General features: G+C 33.9%; 2 protein-coding genes and 1 long non-coding RNA gene across 4 annotated transcripts; 1 reads left to right on the top strand and 2 right to left on the bottom strand.

Moving 5' to 3' along the window:
• Window positions 1-359: 359 nt before the first annotated feature.
• On the bottom strand, window positions 360-3,176 carry LOC107261837. Of its 2 annotated transcripts, none has more exons than XR_007215420.1 (3): window positions 2,009-3,176; window positions 858-1,035; window positions 360-764 (listed from the first exon to the last, which is right to left on the bottom strand). It is a non-coding gene; the product is annotated as an uncharacterized LOC107261837 (long non-coding RNA). The 2 variants fall into 2 exon arrangements; XR_001535747.2 differs by having other exon boundaries at window positions 858-986; window positions 2,009-2,353.
• A 1,996-nt stretch (window positions 3,177-5,172) lies between these two features.
• LOC8269197 (palmitoyl-acyl carrier protein thioesterase, chloroplastic) lies at window positions 5,173-7,196 on the bottom strand. The gene is made up of 6 exons (XM_002511102.4): window positions 6,589-7,196; window positions 6,371-6,504; window positions 6,178-6,291; window positions 5,906-6,083; window positions 5,741-5,809; window positions 5,173-5,584 (listed from the first exon to the last, which is right to left on the bottom strand). The coding sequence occupies exons 1-6, from the start codon at window positions 7,033-7,035 to the stop codon at window positions 5,339-5,341; spliced, it is 1,188 nt and encodes a 395-aa protein (XP_002511148.2). The 5' UTR covers window positions 7,036-7,196; the 3' UTR covers window positions 5,173-5,338.
• Window positions 7,197-8,102: 906 nt separating this feature from the next.
• On the top strand, window positions 8,103-9,257 carry LOC8269196 (HVA22-like protein e). The gene is made up of 5 exons (XM_002511101.4): window positions 8,103-8,292; window positions 8,404-8,430; window positions 8,519-8,641; window positions 8,723-8,936; window positions 9,030-9,257. The coding sequence occupies exons 1-5, from the start codon at window positions 8,246-8,248 to the stop codon at window positions 9,048-9,050; spliced, it is 432 nt and encodes a 143-aa protein (XP_002511147.2). The 5' UTR covers window positions 8,103-8,245; the 3' UTR covers window positions 9,051-9,257.
• The last annotated feature ends 2,988 nt before the right edge of the window (window positions 9,258-12,245 follow it).

Below are 12,245 nucleotides of genomic sequence, written 5' to 3' on the forward strand. Positions count from 1 at the left end.
CAACTTCAAAACAACCGTGATCAAAAGCTAGAAAAGAATTTTTTGTAATCAGTCTTCTAATTTTTTGTTGTTAATTAGGCCTTGAAAAAATCTTAATGATTGTCTACTTATTTTTAGTACTTTTGTTGATGTAGGTTAGCCAAGATTAATGAATTTGGTATTATGTCTTTTCAGATCAAGAATTGTGAACTTAGTATTTAGTCACTTAATATTTTGTCATTAGGTATCATTATGAACTTCATATTTTGTATTTTTGATTAGCAAATGAATTAAACCATCTTTTTAGATTACGGTATTTTATGTATTTTCTCTATTCCAAATTACATGTTCATTTCATTGTCATTTTTTCAGACACAAAGTAGTCATAAGCAAAGTATCATTTCATTCATAAACTATAAATTTATACATTTAGTAGCCATTTCATCTATTACAAAAATATTCTTACTACAACTTCACATTTCATCTATCACAAACACATTCTTTCTATAACTTCACAACCTACATCTGATAGCATTATAATGGTTTGCAAAACAACTGAACAGAATCTAACACTACCATTCCCCATCTTAGAACATTATTATATATCATTTCAAAACGACAATAAAAATTATTAAACCCAATAGTACCCACAAGATCTTCTCTCTCACTCTACTCCTTTATAGCTGCAATTTTGCCATTTCAACCCTTTGCAATAAGCCATGTATTATTTGTCTGGCCCTTGATTACATTGGGAGGTCAATCCATTGGAAAAATCTACAACTATTCTGCATAAAAATGAAAAAAATAATGGAAATTAAACCATTTTCTTCATATGCTTATTAATTGATTTTCTATCAAATTATATGCAGCAAACTTACATTTCGCCTTGAATAATTCACAAATCTCCTTCTTGGATTCATAGGAGTCCATGAAGTCCTAAGTAAACAAGGAATCCCATAGCTGTAATTTTGCTCTTCCATCGTCAACTTCTCCCTCGCCTTCCTCTTCTGCGTATAGCTTAATCTATTTTTATTTTTCATTGAAGAAAAAGAATTCCTAAAACCAATTTGATTGTAAATAAGTGTGAGGTATACACGTTTTTATTTGAGTCAAGGTATTTTGATCTTTTAATTATTTTTTCCATTTTCTGATGTGGTGAGGCTGTGTAAGCAGCTGTGTGGGTCAAATTATCCTTGGAGGCATCAAAACCACCACAAACTAACTGGAGCAATACCCTTGATTGACGCGTTTTAGCACATTTGTAGCACTTGATTGAAAAAAAATTATTGAGACACCAAAATAACAAAAAACGTAAAACGTAATGTTAATATATTATATTTGTAATTTTTTTTCTAATTCTAATGTAATAAAATTAATAATAATAATATTATTTATTTTATTTTAACAATTTAAAATTAAATTATATAAATTTTATATATTTTGATTAATATAAATACTTTAAAGATATTTAAATTTGATTAAAATTTAATTAATACTAAAATTTAGAGTAATTAAAAATACTAATTAATTACTTTTAAACAGACATTAAAACTGATATTTGCATAAAATTCTATAATAAAATTTTAAACTATAAATAGCATTGTTGAAGAAGAAGTTTTTATTATAAAATTATAAAATTATAAAATTAAAAAATTAAAAAAAATATTTTTAAAATTATTATGAGATAATTAGTATAATATAAATTAATTTCATATATTTTTATAAAGTAATATAATGAAGATATAAATAATTAATTATTAGTATGATAAATTTGGATGTGTTAACCTAGCAGGGATTAATTAGTGTGGGTTCTGGCTGGGTGAAATGTAGAAGCCGAAGCAGGAGAGATGACGTTAAGTGAACATGTATAAATTCTACAGTGTATTTCTGTTTTTGCACCAGTACATCATTTACTGCTCGTTATACTGTTGGGCGGTGTCCCACACACACAGAAGGGCCATCATCATTTATTCATTAGCATAAATATTCAGAGAAACAGAAAAGAAAAAAAGGAAAAGAGAGATTTTACCAGCTGAGCTGATTTGACGGAGGTGATTCTCTACTAAATTCGGCTGACAACACTTTGGCTTTGATATTTGCGGGCAGCGAAGAGCATCTGAAAAGCTCGCATTTTGAGGCATCTTTGCTCTGTAATAATAAATGAAGTATTTTTCTTTTTCTTTCTTTTATTTTTAAAAATTTTACGAGAAGTAATGATGGTACCAGTTTCAGAAAACGCCGCAAATGCATTTTCTAGTAAGTAGTAGGCATTTCAGTTGACGTTAGAGCGTAATCAGCGAGGTTAATGACTTGCATTGCGTGTCAGTGTTAGTAATATTATACGTGCAGATGCAATACAAACAATAACACTAACCATCTTAATCTTTTATATGCTCATCTCCTACGTCACAAACATGTTACCTTTCTCTTTCTCTCTCCTACTTCTCTGCCGAATCAATCCATTTCGTTTCCATATAAATCACGCCAATAGATATGTCATCCATTCTCTTTCGTCCATAATTTTCTGAGAAAGATAACTACGTACACAATAATAGATTTAGTGTTGCAAAAATTAATTTTCCGAGCAGGGAATAAGGATTAGTGTCAATCGACGTGGCAACGCATGAAGCCTCCGGAATCAAGAACAAGACAGATATTCACTCCTCAAATCTTGCCACGTAGGTTCAACGGGGACGAACAATAGAACATTCAATTCCACGCTCAATCGGCGCGTGACTTACCGAATGAATAGATTATTCATTGACTGATCGAAGGGCCCCACGTGATGGGTCCAATGTATTTACGGTCGAGTCCACGTGAATGTTTCTGCACTCCCTTTACTGTTTTCGTACTTCTCGGCCTCGGCCATCTATTATTATTACTTTTTCTTTTTTTATCTCCCATCAAATAATTAGGCCAGCAATATAACTAAAAACTGGGTTATAAATTTGATGAACATATTATTTTGCCAATGAACTGAAGACAGTAACTATAAAATGGAAATAGCAGAACAGCTGAAGCATAGAACCGAAGCGCAGAGAGGACATGCATGCATATAGATTCTGTGCAGTTTAGGCTGGGTGAAGGGTTTGAGGCCCCATGTGGGGGGAGGGGAATTACACAAGTGGGTTTTTGTAGTTTTGCGTTGTTTTTGGGCGTACAGGGCGCAGAGAGGGAGAGCCCTCCAGAGCTTGCTTTTTGGTTCGTTCCTGAAAGAAGAATAAATAAGAGAGAGTGGAAGTGGGCACAAGTATGGAGAGCAGTATCATTTATACAGGGGGTGAGAAGTGTCAGAAAAATGTGGCCCAATAAAAGGAAATATGATATCAGTATGACACTGACTAAAGTTGAGGTCGTGGTCCTCACGTGCCCTCACTAGTTGCTCTTTTGTCTTTTCTACGTATTGTTGGGACCACCCTTTTTCTATCTTCTTCTCCCTTGTACTCGCTCAACGCACTGCGCAGGCATAATACATTTCCCTTTATTTTTCTTAAAATTATTGTGAGCATTTTATTGTAATAGTTTCTCCACCCAACACAGGGTTAATGTCATATCTAAAAGATAAAATTGTAATTAAAAAAAAATCCATACCTGTTTTACTTGACAAATTGCACTGTGTACAGTCCATACATAACCTGATACAAGTAGACTGTATTGTATTAATAAGCATATTTACTAACAGTACTATCATTATGATCAATAAATTAAACTACAATTTATGGGTATTTTTATTGAATCTGAAAAACATGGCTTCAACAATATGTTTTTGACATGGCAGTGAACCAAGCAGCATTCATGCAGTATTGAGCTGTATAAGATGCATTTATTATAATAATTGATTCCACTGTGAGGTGGGATATTTTGAAACAAGTGCATATCAAAGTATAGTGGCTTCAATATTTTATTTTAATTGTCGATCATATGTTGCCTATAATCTGGAGTAAACCAAAAATTAATAAATAATTAGAGCCCTAAACCTGTGTCTCACTTACTAACAGTTCCCTACTGTCTGAAGAGAATATAATAGGCTTTAAATAATTGTGGAATCAAATCATTATAGAATGGGCAACTGAAGCAAAACTTTTGATATTTGATTCTGAATTATTTCAGCTCACAAGTCATTTCAAAAATTTGGTTGGATGAGAATGAGAATGAGAATGATAAAAGAGTACAAGTGCAGTATAGATTGTACATCCACAGTCTTTTAGTTTTCAACCCTCTAATTCAACACTCTCTTTGACAATTTTAATGGTCAGAATGGTTTGAATTGTGATGGAAGAGAGAATTAGTGGATATTAGCTAGAGTCAATGCAAACTGAAACACACATCCAAAAGCTTATTTTTCCTTCTGTAGTATAGGGCATAGAGTTAACTTTCACTAACCGCAAAAGAGCTTTTACCTTGATCAAGGCCTCAAGTATTGGGATTTGTACTCATTAGTCAAAAAGGTCATGCGGCTAACTTTCCGTTTCTTTTGGGTAAGTTGAGCAGGAAAGAAGCTGTTCCCTATCCAGTATCTTTAGTCAGTGTTAGGCCCATCTACGTCAGCCTATCCCGTTTCCTATATCTATAAGACCTGAAAGCTAATTTGTGGGCTTGGTCTCTGCATCTTGCTACCCAACCCAAACAAGTTTAGGCAAGAGCTTATACAGCACAAATTAGCAATTACAATTGTAAACGAGCCTAATCATTTTTGAATATGTTTATTTTAATGATTGAGATTAAATATTTTAAACAAAGTCAAATGAATTGAAATGAAAATGAATCAGACGTCCAACTCCAATTATTTATACAGATTCCTTCAAAAAACTAACCTTTAGTAGCAAATGTTAGAGCCTTTTACAGCTTCATTAGCAATTTTTTTTCTTTGAGATGGATTTTCTAACCTGTTCTAAACATGTAAACTGTTAACTTGCGGATGAATTTCGTAAGATTGCTGATAAAAAGTGAGCAGATTAACCAAAAAAGCATGGGGAGAATTTGTAACTTTAATTAGTCTTGAAAATCCGTTGTTAAGTTTAGTCCTTCACATACAACTTTTATTCTTTTCATTTATTCTTTCAAGTCTAGAATTCATTATCAATTTCTCTTCCCCTTATTACTTTCCGAGTACAAAGCATAGTTTAGTTTAGTTGTGTACTGATTCCAGTATCCAGCATCCAGATTATGGAAATCATTTGAAAAATAAAAACAAAAACAAAAGAAGAGGTCTTTTCATATATGATTTTTGGTCTCTAACTGTGTCATACATTAATACAGCTGATATACATGTGCATGCAAAAATGCGCATAGCCCATCAATTCTAACCCAAAAACAAATTTATAGAAGCAATAGAATCACACAGGAAAGATGGATCGAATTAGATGGTTTTTCTGTTGGATTTGGATTGCCATTCTGTTCTCGCTCTGACGATCTCTGCCTTGTCAGCTTGCATCCGAAGCAAGTGCGTATACTCCAAGTGTGCTTTGCGGTTGCAGGAATTATTATTTGAATGCTCGGTTGTGCTTGTTAAGGATTCCAGCAGATTTGATTGTCTGCACTCTCGTCTATACTCCAGGGTCATGCTTGTCAGATTGTAATCTTCCAGGACATTTATTGGCACACTCTGTATATTGTGGCATCAATCAACAAGAAATCTACTTATTAATTCATATTACACTGAGGTTACTAATTATTGTTCCATCACAAGCAACAAACTTAATCCACTGTTTATGTGAAAACATGTTATTTAGGTGTTGGACATACATATATAGAAAATTACCTCCAAGATCCATCCAATGTATTTTACATTATTTACATGTTGATTGGCATCCATGTCACTCCATCTTGGCTGCATTTGCATGAAACAAACTCTTAATGAAAATGTGCAACATATAATATAAACTGAAAAGGGGTTTAAAAAAATAAATGAAATTATTAGGCTTACAGCAAGACCAGATCGAATTCTCTCCGCAGTTTCATCAGTAAGCTTATCGATTTTCTCAACATCATTGTTCTCCTTAGCTATTGCAATCCTATTTGTGTAGAATGGTACCAACTCTTGCCTGACTTGTTCTGGCATTTTCGACAGTTTTCGTGTTTCTCTGTTCATTATCACCCATGTGCTGCATTGAGATGGTAACATTAATAATAAATAGTACTATTACTAAGAGCAGGAATCATTTTTTTGGAATTTGTTGTAACATGAAGATCTTGCACCTTGTTGCTCGTGTTATGATTTCTTTAGTATTATAATCTCGAATTATCCAATCCCTGCGCATTCCATTCTTCCCTGCTCCATCAACCCAAGTATCAATCTCAACCACATCTCCCCTGTGACATTTTATTTTTATTAGAGTCGTTTTACGATCAGTTACTTGCAGGCTTTTTCCAGGATCTGGAGAAAACGTACCAGCAGCTATATCTTTGAACTTGAATATGTATGCGAGTGACAACCCATATGAGCTTCCTGAGGCTCATCTCTCTAGTAGCGCCAAAGCCATCTCCGGCAAGACCCGAGCTTGTGACATGGTTAAGTGCAGTCTCCTGCAGTCGTTGCATAATTATGCAATTCCATTAAAACAGAAATATATAGTATTTTGTGCTAATTGAAAATTAAAGGTTACTGACCTGAAGGAGATTCATCAATGTCTCCATGGTGGCAGTTTTGTCAGGACCAATCTCATAAGACCTAATAATGAAGGTCTGACTGTAGACCAACCTTTCATCAACAAATCTTCCAAGCAACCATTTGTGAAGAGGTTGATGATCCACATTACCATCTAGCACTAAACCTGCAGTAGCATTCATCTTATTCTGATCTGCATATGAATTACTACTCTCTGCTACATGTATTCCGTTCACCTTTTTCCCATTGATTGTGTCCACCCTTTGAGGATTGCTAGCATTTGCCACCACATAAAATCTTGGAATTTTTGGTGCAATTGGATTAAGGGAATAAGAAAATCCTGACCTGGCCATGACCATGTCCATTTTCATGTTCTTTTTCTGTAACGTATTGCGAAAATCACAAGGGAAGTATAATCTAATGCTACCCTTTGAAGCCATTGATGTCATCGATAGTTGATCGTTCACTAAATACCAAACATATAAAGAATGCTAGAATATTTCAAGCTTGTCAATTAAATGAGGTTGCTTTCTGTATTAGGAAATAACTTCTTCCAAATTAGTTGGTCTAATTAACTACTTAATTTACAAAGAACATATAACAGGAAGATTAGACAAGGAACGTAAGAGAAATGCACGGATCTGCTCTTAAAAAAGGAGAGAGGCCAAGAAGGATTGATTGATAAGAGGAAGAAACAAGAATAGCAGCTCAACCACTCTAATGAGTGGGAGAGAATTGGAGAGATTTGCATCATTAGCTTGCACGCAAATGTAGAAGAAATTTTATGGTTTTGTTTACATGATATTTGGGGATGTTTTCAGTTATATAAGCATTTTATATTATTTGGTTTGGGCGATATTTAGTAATGACCAAACGATTAATTCTGCTGCTGGGGGCACCTTGCAGTTGCAGTCCTATCAAGTTGCTATGAGCGAACTCCTACTATTCAGCCAAAGCTACTAATTATTCTTGAGACATAATTAGAGGTTGATGGCTTTCTGTTAAATAGGCTTTATGATGATGAGAATTCAAGTTTTCGATTTGGGCCCATTCATTCATGATATTGTGGGTTCAATCAGCGTAGTTGGCCCAGACATACTCGTCACTTTGCGTAGATCTGTCCGCCCAGACTATTTAACAAACGGAAAGCCCGGTCCTAACATAAGTAGACCCTCTTTCAAGATGGCACGTGTCACCGACCCTAGTCCTCAAAGACATGAACACGTGGCTTGAGCTTTGGGAAAAGAACAAAGGGCATTGGTTTTTATTATTATCATTAAATGGCGATTAATTAAGGGCCGAAGGAAGATTCATAGATTAGATTTGAAGGTGAAGGTGCAGCTGCAGCATGCACCTCCCACGCTTTCATTTATTATTATTCATCACTAACGACTCATCTCATATCTGGACGGTGCTAAATCCATTTCGACACGTTTAAGGCAGAATCCGATACTGGCTCTCTTCTTGCCGCGTGTCCTTTAACTCCTGAATATAAATATCCCCTTTCACAATCAAACGGCTTCCCAAGTTGTCTTCTTTGTCTTTAGTATCTTCAAACCGTTTTCTCATTTGTCATTCATTCACCCACTTCACTTCGCTTCTCGACTGGTTTTTTCTCTTTAAAGTTACAAGCTACAGCCCCATCAAGAAATCAAAACAATGAGTCGTTTTTGGACTTTTCTCACTCATGTTCATGCATTATCTGGGTATTTATTTTTGGTTCTTGATTTTTCTTTTCTTTTTGCTGGTTCGTACAATCGTTGCTATAATTTCTTGTTTTCATCTAATTTCATTTGTGCTGGTTTAATGGTGTGCAGGCCGGTCCTGATGTTGCTATACCCTTTGTAAGAAGTTCACCTTTAAATACTTTTGTTCTATAATTATGCAACCAAATGATTTTAGTTCCTGCTTTTGCGTTTGTTTGTTGAATAGATATGCATCTGTGATGGCCATAGAGAGCCCTTGCAAATTGGATGATGAACAGTGGCTTGCTTATTGGATCCTATATTCATTTCTAACTCTTACAGAGATGGTCCTCCAGTCCATCTTAGAATGGTAATTGAGAAACAAATATGTCTACAGTTTATAGTTGAGTTACCGGTTTGATTATGGGTTTGATCAATATAATTTCTGTAGGATTCCAATTTGGTATACGGTGAAACTAGTGTTGGTGGCATGGCTGGTTCTGCCGCAGTTCAGGGGAGCAGCTTTCATTTATGAAAAATATGTGAGGGAAAATTTAAAGAAATACAGAGGGGGTAGAGATCGTCATCATTCTCCCCACACTTCACCTAACGTTAGCAGTGGCAAGGGCAAGAACAAGTTTGTTCAATTCATAACCCCTAAGAAAGTAAGTCCGTTCTTGATTAATCCATACAATTTTTTAAATGGACTGAGTTTGTTGTTTTAGTGATGAAAATGAAATGAATATGTGCATGGACAGGGAGAGCATGAGGCTTATTGAAGAGGGTGTAGACAAAGTGAAGAAGAGAACCCAGTTTACTTGCTATGTGGATATTCTGCTCCATGACTTGCTTTTGTCTTCGGTTTTAGACTTTTTCTGTTTGTTGGTTGTAAATCTTTTCGGCTCTGAATGTACAAGTTTCACCAGTTAAAAGGCAAACTATCTGTGACCTGTTATCTACTAATTAAATTTTAATTTTAAGCTTTATCCGTAGTTGGTTGATCTTTGAAATCTTTTGAATATGGTAACACTTGGTCTAACTTGTGGACCCCATGGACAACGTTGCTTAACCTAATATTACTTCACTTCTGTCTTTGTGAATTCACACCATTTTCCTTCGCAGCTGTCTTTACTACTGCAATGATCTGTAAGCTCAGTGCCAGTGATGATTTTAAGAAATGGGTGTTCATAACTGTGCTCATCAACAATCAATTCGCAGTCATAATTATTGATAAAACAGAGAGAGAAGGAAGGAAGAACATTACAACATTAGCGGGGAAAGACATGCGCAAATAGAAAAAGAAAATCATCTCAGCTGAGAAGAAAAAACAAAATAATGAAAAATGGCTTGGATGCTTTTAATGTATTTGCATTTCAGATATAATTTCAAATGCTAAATGAGCGGTTTATATTTAGACAACTAAAAGATGATATCTTTTAAATTTCATAAAGAATTAAAAAGTAAATTTATTGATTATTTTATATGTATGGATCATTTGACATAAACGAAGTCGAGAAAAATCCAAACAAAAACACCCGTCTGTGGTGTTTAGGCCGGTAATAATTGGTCTCGTTTTGTAGTAAACGACAACAGTTCCTGGGTGGGGAATGCTGCTGATGGAAACAATCCGAGGTGGAGCAACTGATGCTGGGCCTGAAACGAATCTGTCATTGCATTAGTAAACAACCTGAGGTCAAGGACAGAAACAAATGAGTGGTCTTCTTCTCTTCTCTTCCCCTTCTCGCAGTACAGAGTCCTTAATTGTTTTGTGTATATGTATCCAAATTAACGTCCTTACAATCGGAGACAGGTGAGGTGTCCCTTATGGAATTACCAACTTGAAAACTTTTCGATTGGGGCTTTATTTGCCATCCCAGCCCAATTGGAATTTGGAACCGTAGTCCAACCTTAACTAAAATATTTATCAAGTACGATTCGGTTAAAAGAACCGCACTCATATAAGATTTATTTTCTTTTCTTTTCTTTTAAAACAAATAAAATCAACTATTAGATCGCACTCATATAAAATTAATTTTATTTTCTTTTAAAACAAATAAAATTAACTATTAGATCAGTTAATTAGAAATTAGTCTTTTATTTATATTTTTTTATTAATACAGAAATAAAAAATAGATTATGAAAAAGAAAAAAAGATTAGGTCCGCTAGTTTAACTCTAAAAATATTTATAAAAAATTATACTCATCTAATTATAAATATAGGAAATAATACAAAATATTAATCGATCGTTTGGTTAACTATAATTTATTAAATTAATAAAATGACTCGTTAATCAAAATTGTAATCGTATTAATAAATTCAGTCAACTAATTTTCTAATTCAATTTTAATCACTAATATATTAGTGGCTTTTTATTAACCCATCATACGTTATGTAATTAGTGTTGATCAATTTATTTTTATTTAATTAGTTTTTTTACTATAAAAAAATATATTTTATCATCCAAAGATAATTATTGATAAAATATAATATATCTCACTAAAAATAAAAATACCAAAAGAAGTGCCATTAACAATTAAATGCACGTGTTTCCTTCAAAAAAGAAAACAATTATATGCGCATGTTCACGAATAAAGTACTTTCCGGCTGTTTTCTTCTTGTTCTATTTAGGCAGTGTAGATTACAAAATTCATGATAAGCAATTTATGTAATTCTATGATTTGTATATAAACAAAGAATATGATTACCAACTTATACATGCCAGCAAGTTGATAACAGAAGTCACATTTCTTGTGGAATTGTATTGGCTACTACTTGTGCACCAGAAAAAGAAAAAAAGAAAGAAGACCCCTTTTGCATCAATATACTGAAAATCCTGCACAAGATGAGCATCTTCAACTTTATATCAGAAATTAGATAATGGTTTTCAACCTGTAAATATCCTCAGATGACATTGGAAAAAAAGAAAAATGGTCGTACTGGTGTACATGCAACACATACGGCCATGTACACCAGGAATATAACTTTTCCTAGCCATATCCTCCATAAAACAAGTATTTTCTGGTGTTTCCAGAGCCCAATAAAGTTCCATCTCCAGTTGTTCTCCCCTTCTCAATTAGTGAGATACCATGTGCTAAAAAGCTCTTTGCATAAGCTTTCTTTAATTTGTTTAAGCATGAAGGTATTAACAATAAGACTAAAATATCATACTTTGCCAAACCTTTCCTTTTGGGTTATTGCCATGAAGTTTCATCTAATCCAAAACTATATACCTATTTGAGAATGTCCTCTTATATTAATCTAACAAAAGCTCACTATCCACAGTTGAAATGTACAATTCAAGAAGAAGCTTCTTCTGGAACAAATAGTCATGTGAGGTTCATGATCTTTATGGTTACCAGGGAAACTGATAATAATTATTTTCTTTTTTGAAAAGAAACAAAGAAGAAGCAATTAATCCCATGTCTATGGCCCATTCTTCTCCCTTCTTTTTTTTTTTTGCTTCTCCTTTTCACCTCCACCACGTAATGCAAACACAAATTTGAACGACTCTTCCGGTAGATTCGCCACAACATCTAGCCTTTAACAAAAGCTGGCCTTTCTTTACAATCTTTTTCCTGTAAATAAAATAATAAGGGCAGCTAAATGGTAGTGGTAGATGCCCTTGAGAAGTAAATAAAACGGCAATGATTAAACATTACTTTTGACCTTCAAACGGCATTTACCTAAACAGACAATGACGATATCCTTCTCACCGAAAGTTATTGCCTAAATAGTTCCTTGATAAATCTGAAGGGTGCTCTTGGGTCCTTTACTATCTAAATAAAGATACAGAGATCACTACATTTTAAAGACTATATTTACTTTTTCTAATGGAGCATAAGATATACTTTTTGACACTTGATTTAACTTGACTACTGAAAGAACAAAGGCTGAGAGTACGTGATCCCCAAGACGAGAAAAAAAAAAAAAGGAAAACAACTAACATCATGCTCAACCAAATTTTTATGTTAAT

The sequence above is a fragment of the Ricinus communis genome, chromosome 4, assembly GCF_019578655.1.
Source record: "Ricinus communis isolate WT05 ecotype wild-type chromosome 4, ASM1957865v1, whole genome shotgun sequence".
Lineage (NCBI taxonomy): Eukaryota > Viridiplantae > Streptophyta > Magnoliopsida > Malpighiales > Euphorbiaceae > Ricinus > Ricinus communis.

Excerpts from the sequence above, each read along its gene's own strand:
- LOC8269197 (XM_002511102.4), bottom strand. The coding sequence starts at position 7,035 with ATGACATCAATGGCTTCAAAGGGTAGCATTAGATTATACTTCCCTTGT. Across the intron at positions 6,292-6,370 it reads GTTCAAAGATATAGCTGCTG|GGGAGATGTGGTTGAGATTG; the intron begins GTACGTTTTCTC and ends AAAATGTCACAG. Across the intron at positions 5,810-5,905 it reads GAATTCGATCTGGTCTTGCT|CCAAGATGGAGTGACATGGA; the intron begins GTAAGCCTAATA and ends ATGCAAATGCAG.
- LOC8269196 (XM_002511101.4), top strand. The coding sequence starts at position 8,246 with ATGAGTCGTTTTTGGACTTTTCTCACTCATGTTCATGCATTATCTGG. Across the intron at positions 8,293-8,403 it reads CATGTTCATGCATTATCTGG|GCCGGTCCTGATGTTGCTAT; the intron begins GTATTTATTTTT and ends AATGGTGTGCAG. Across the intron at positions 8,431-8,518 it reads CTGATGTTGCTATACCCTTT|ATATGCATCTGTGATGGCCA; the intron begins GTAAGAAGTTCA and ends TTTGTTGAATAG.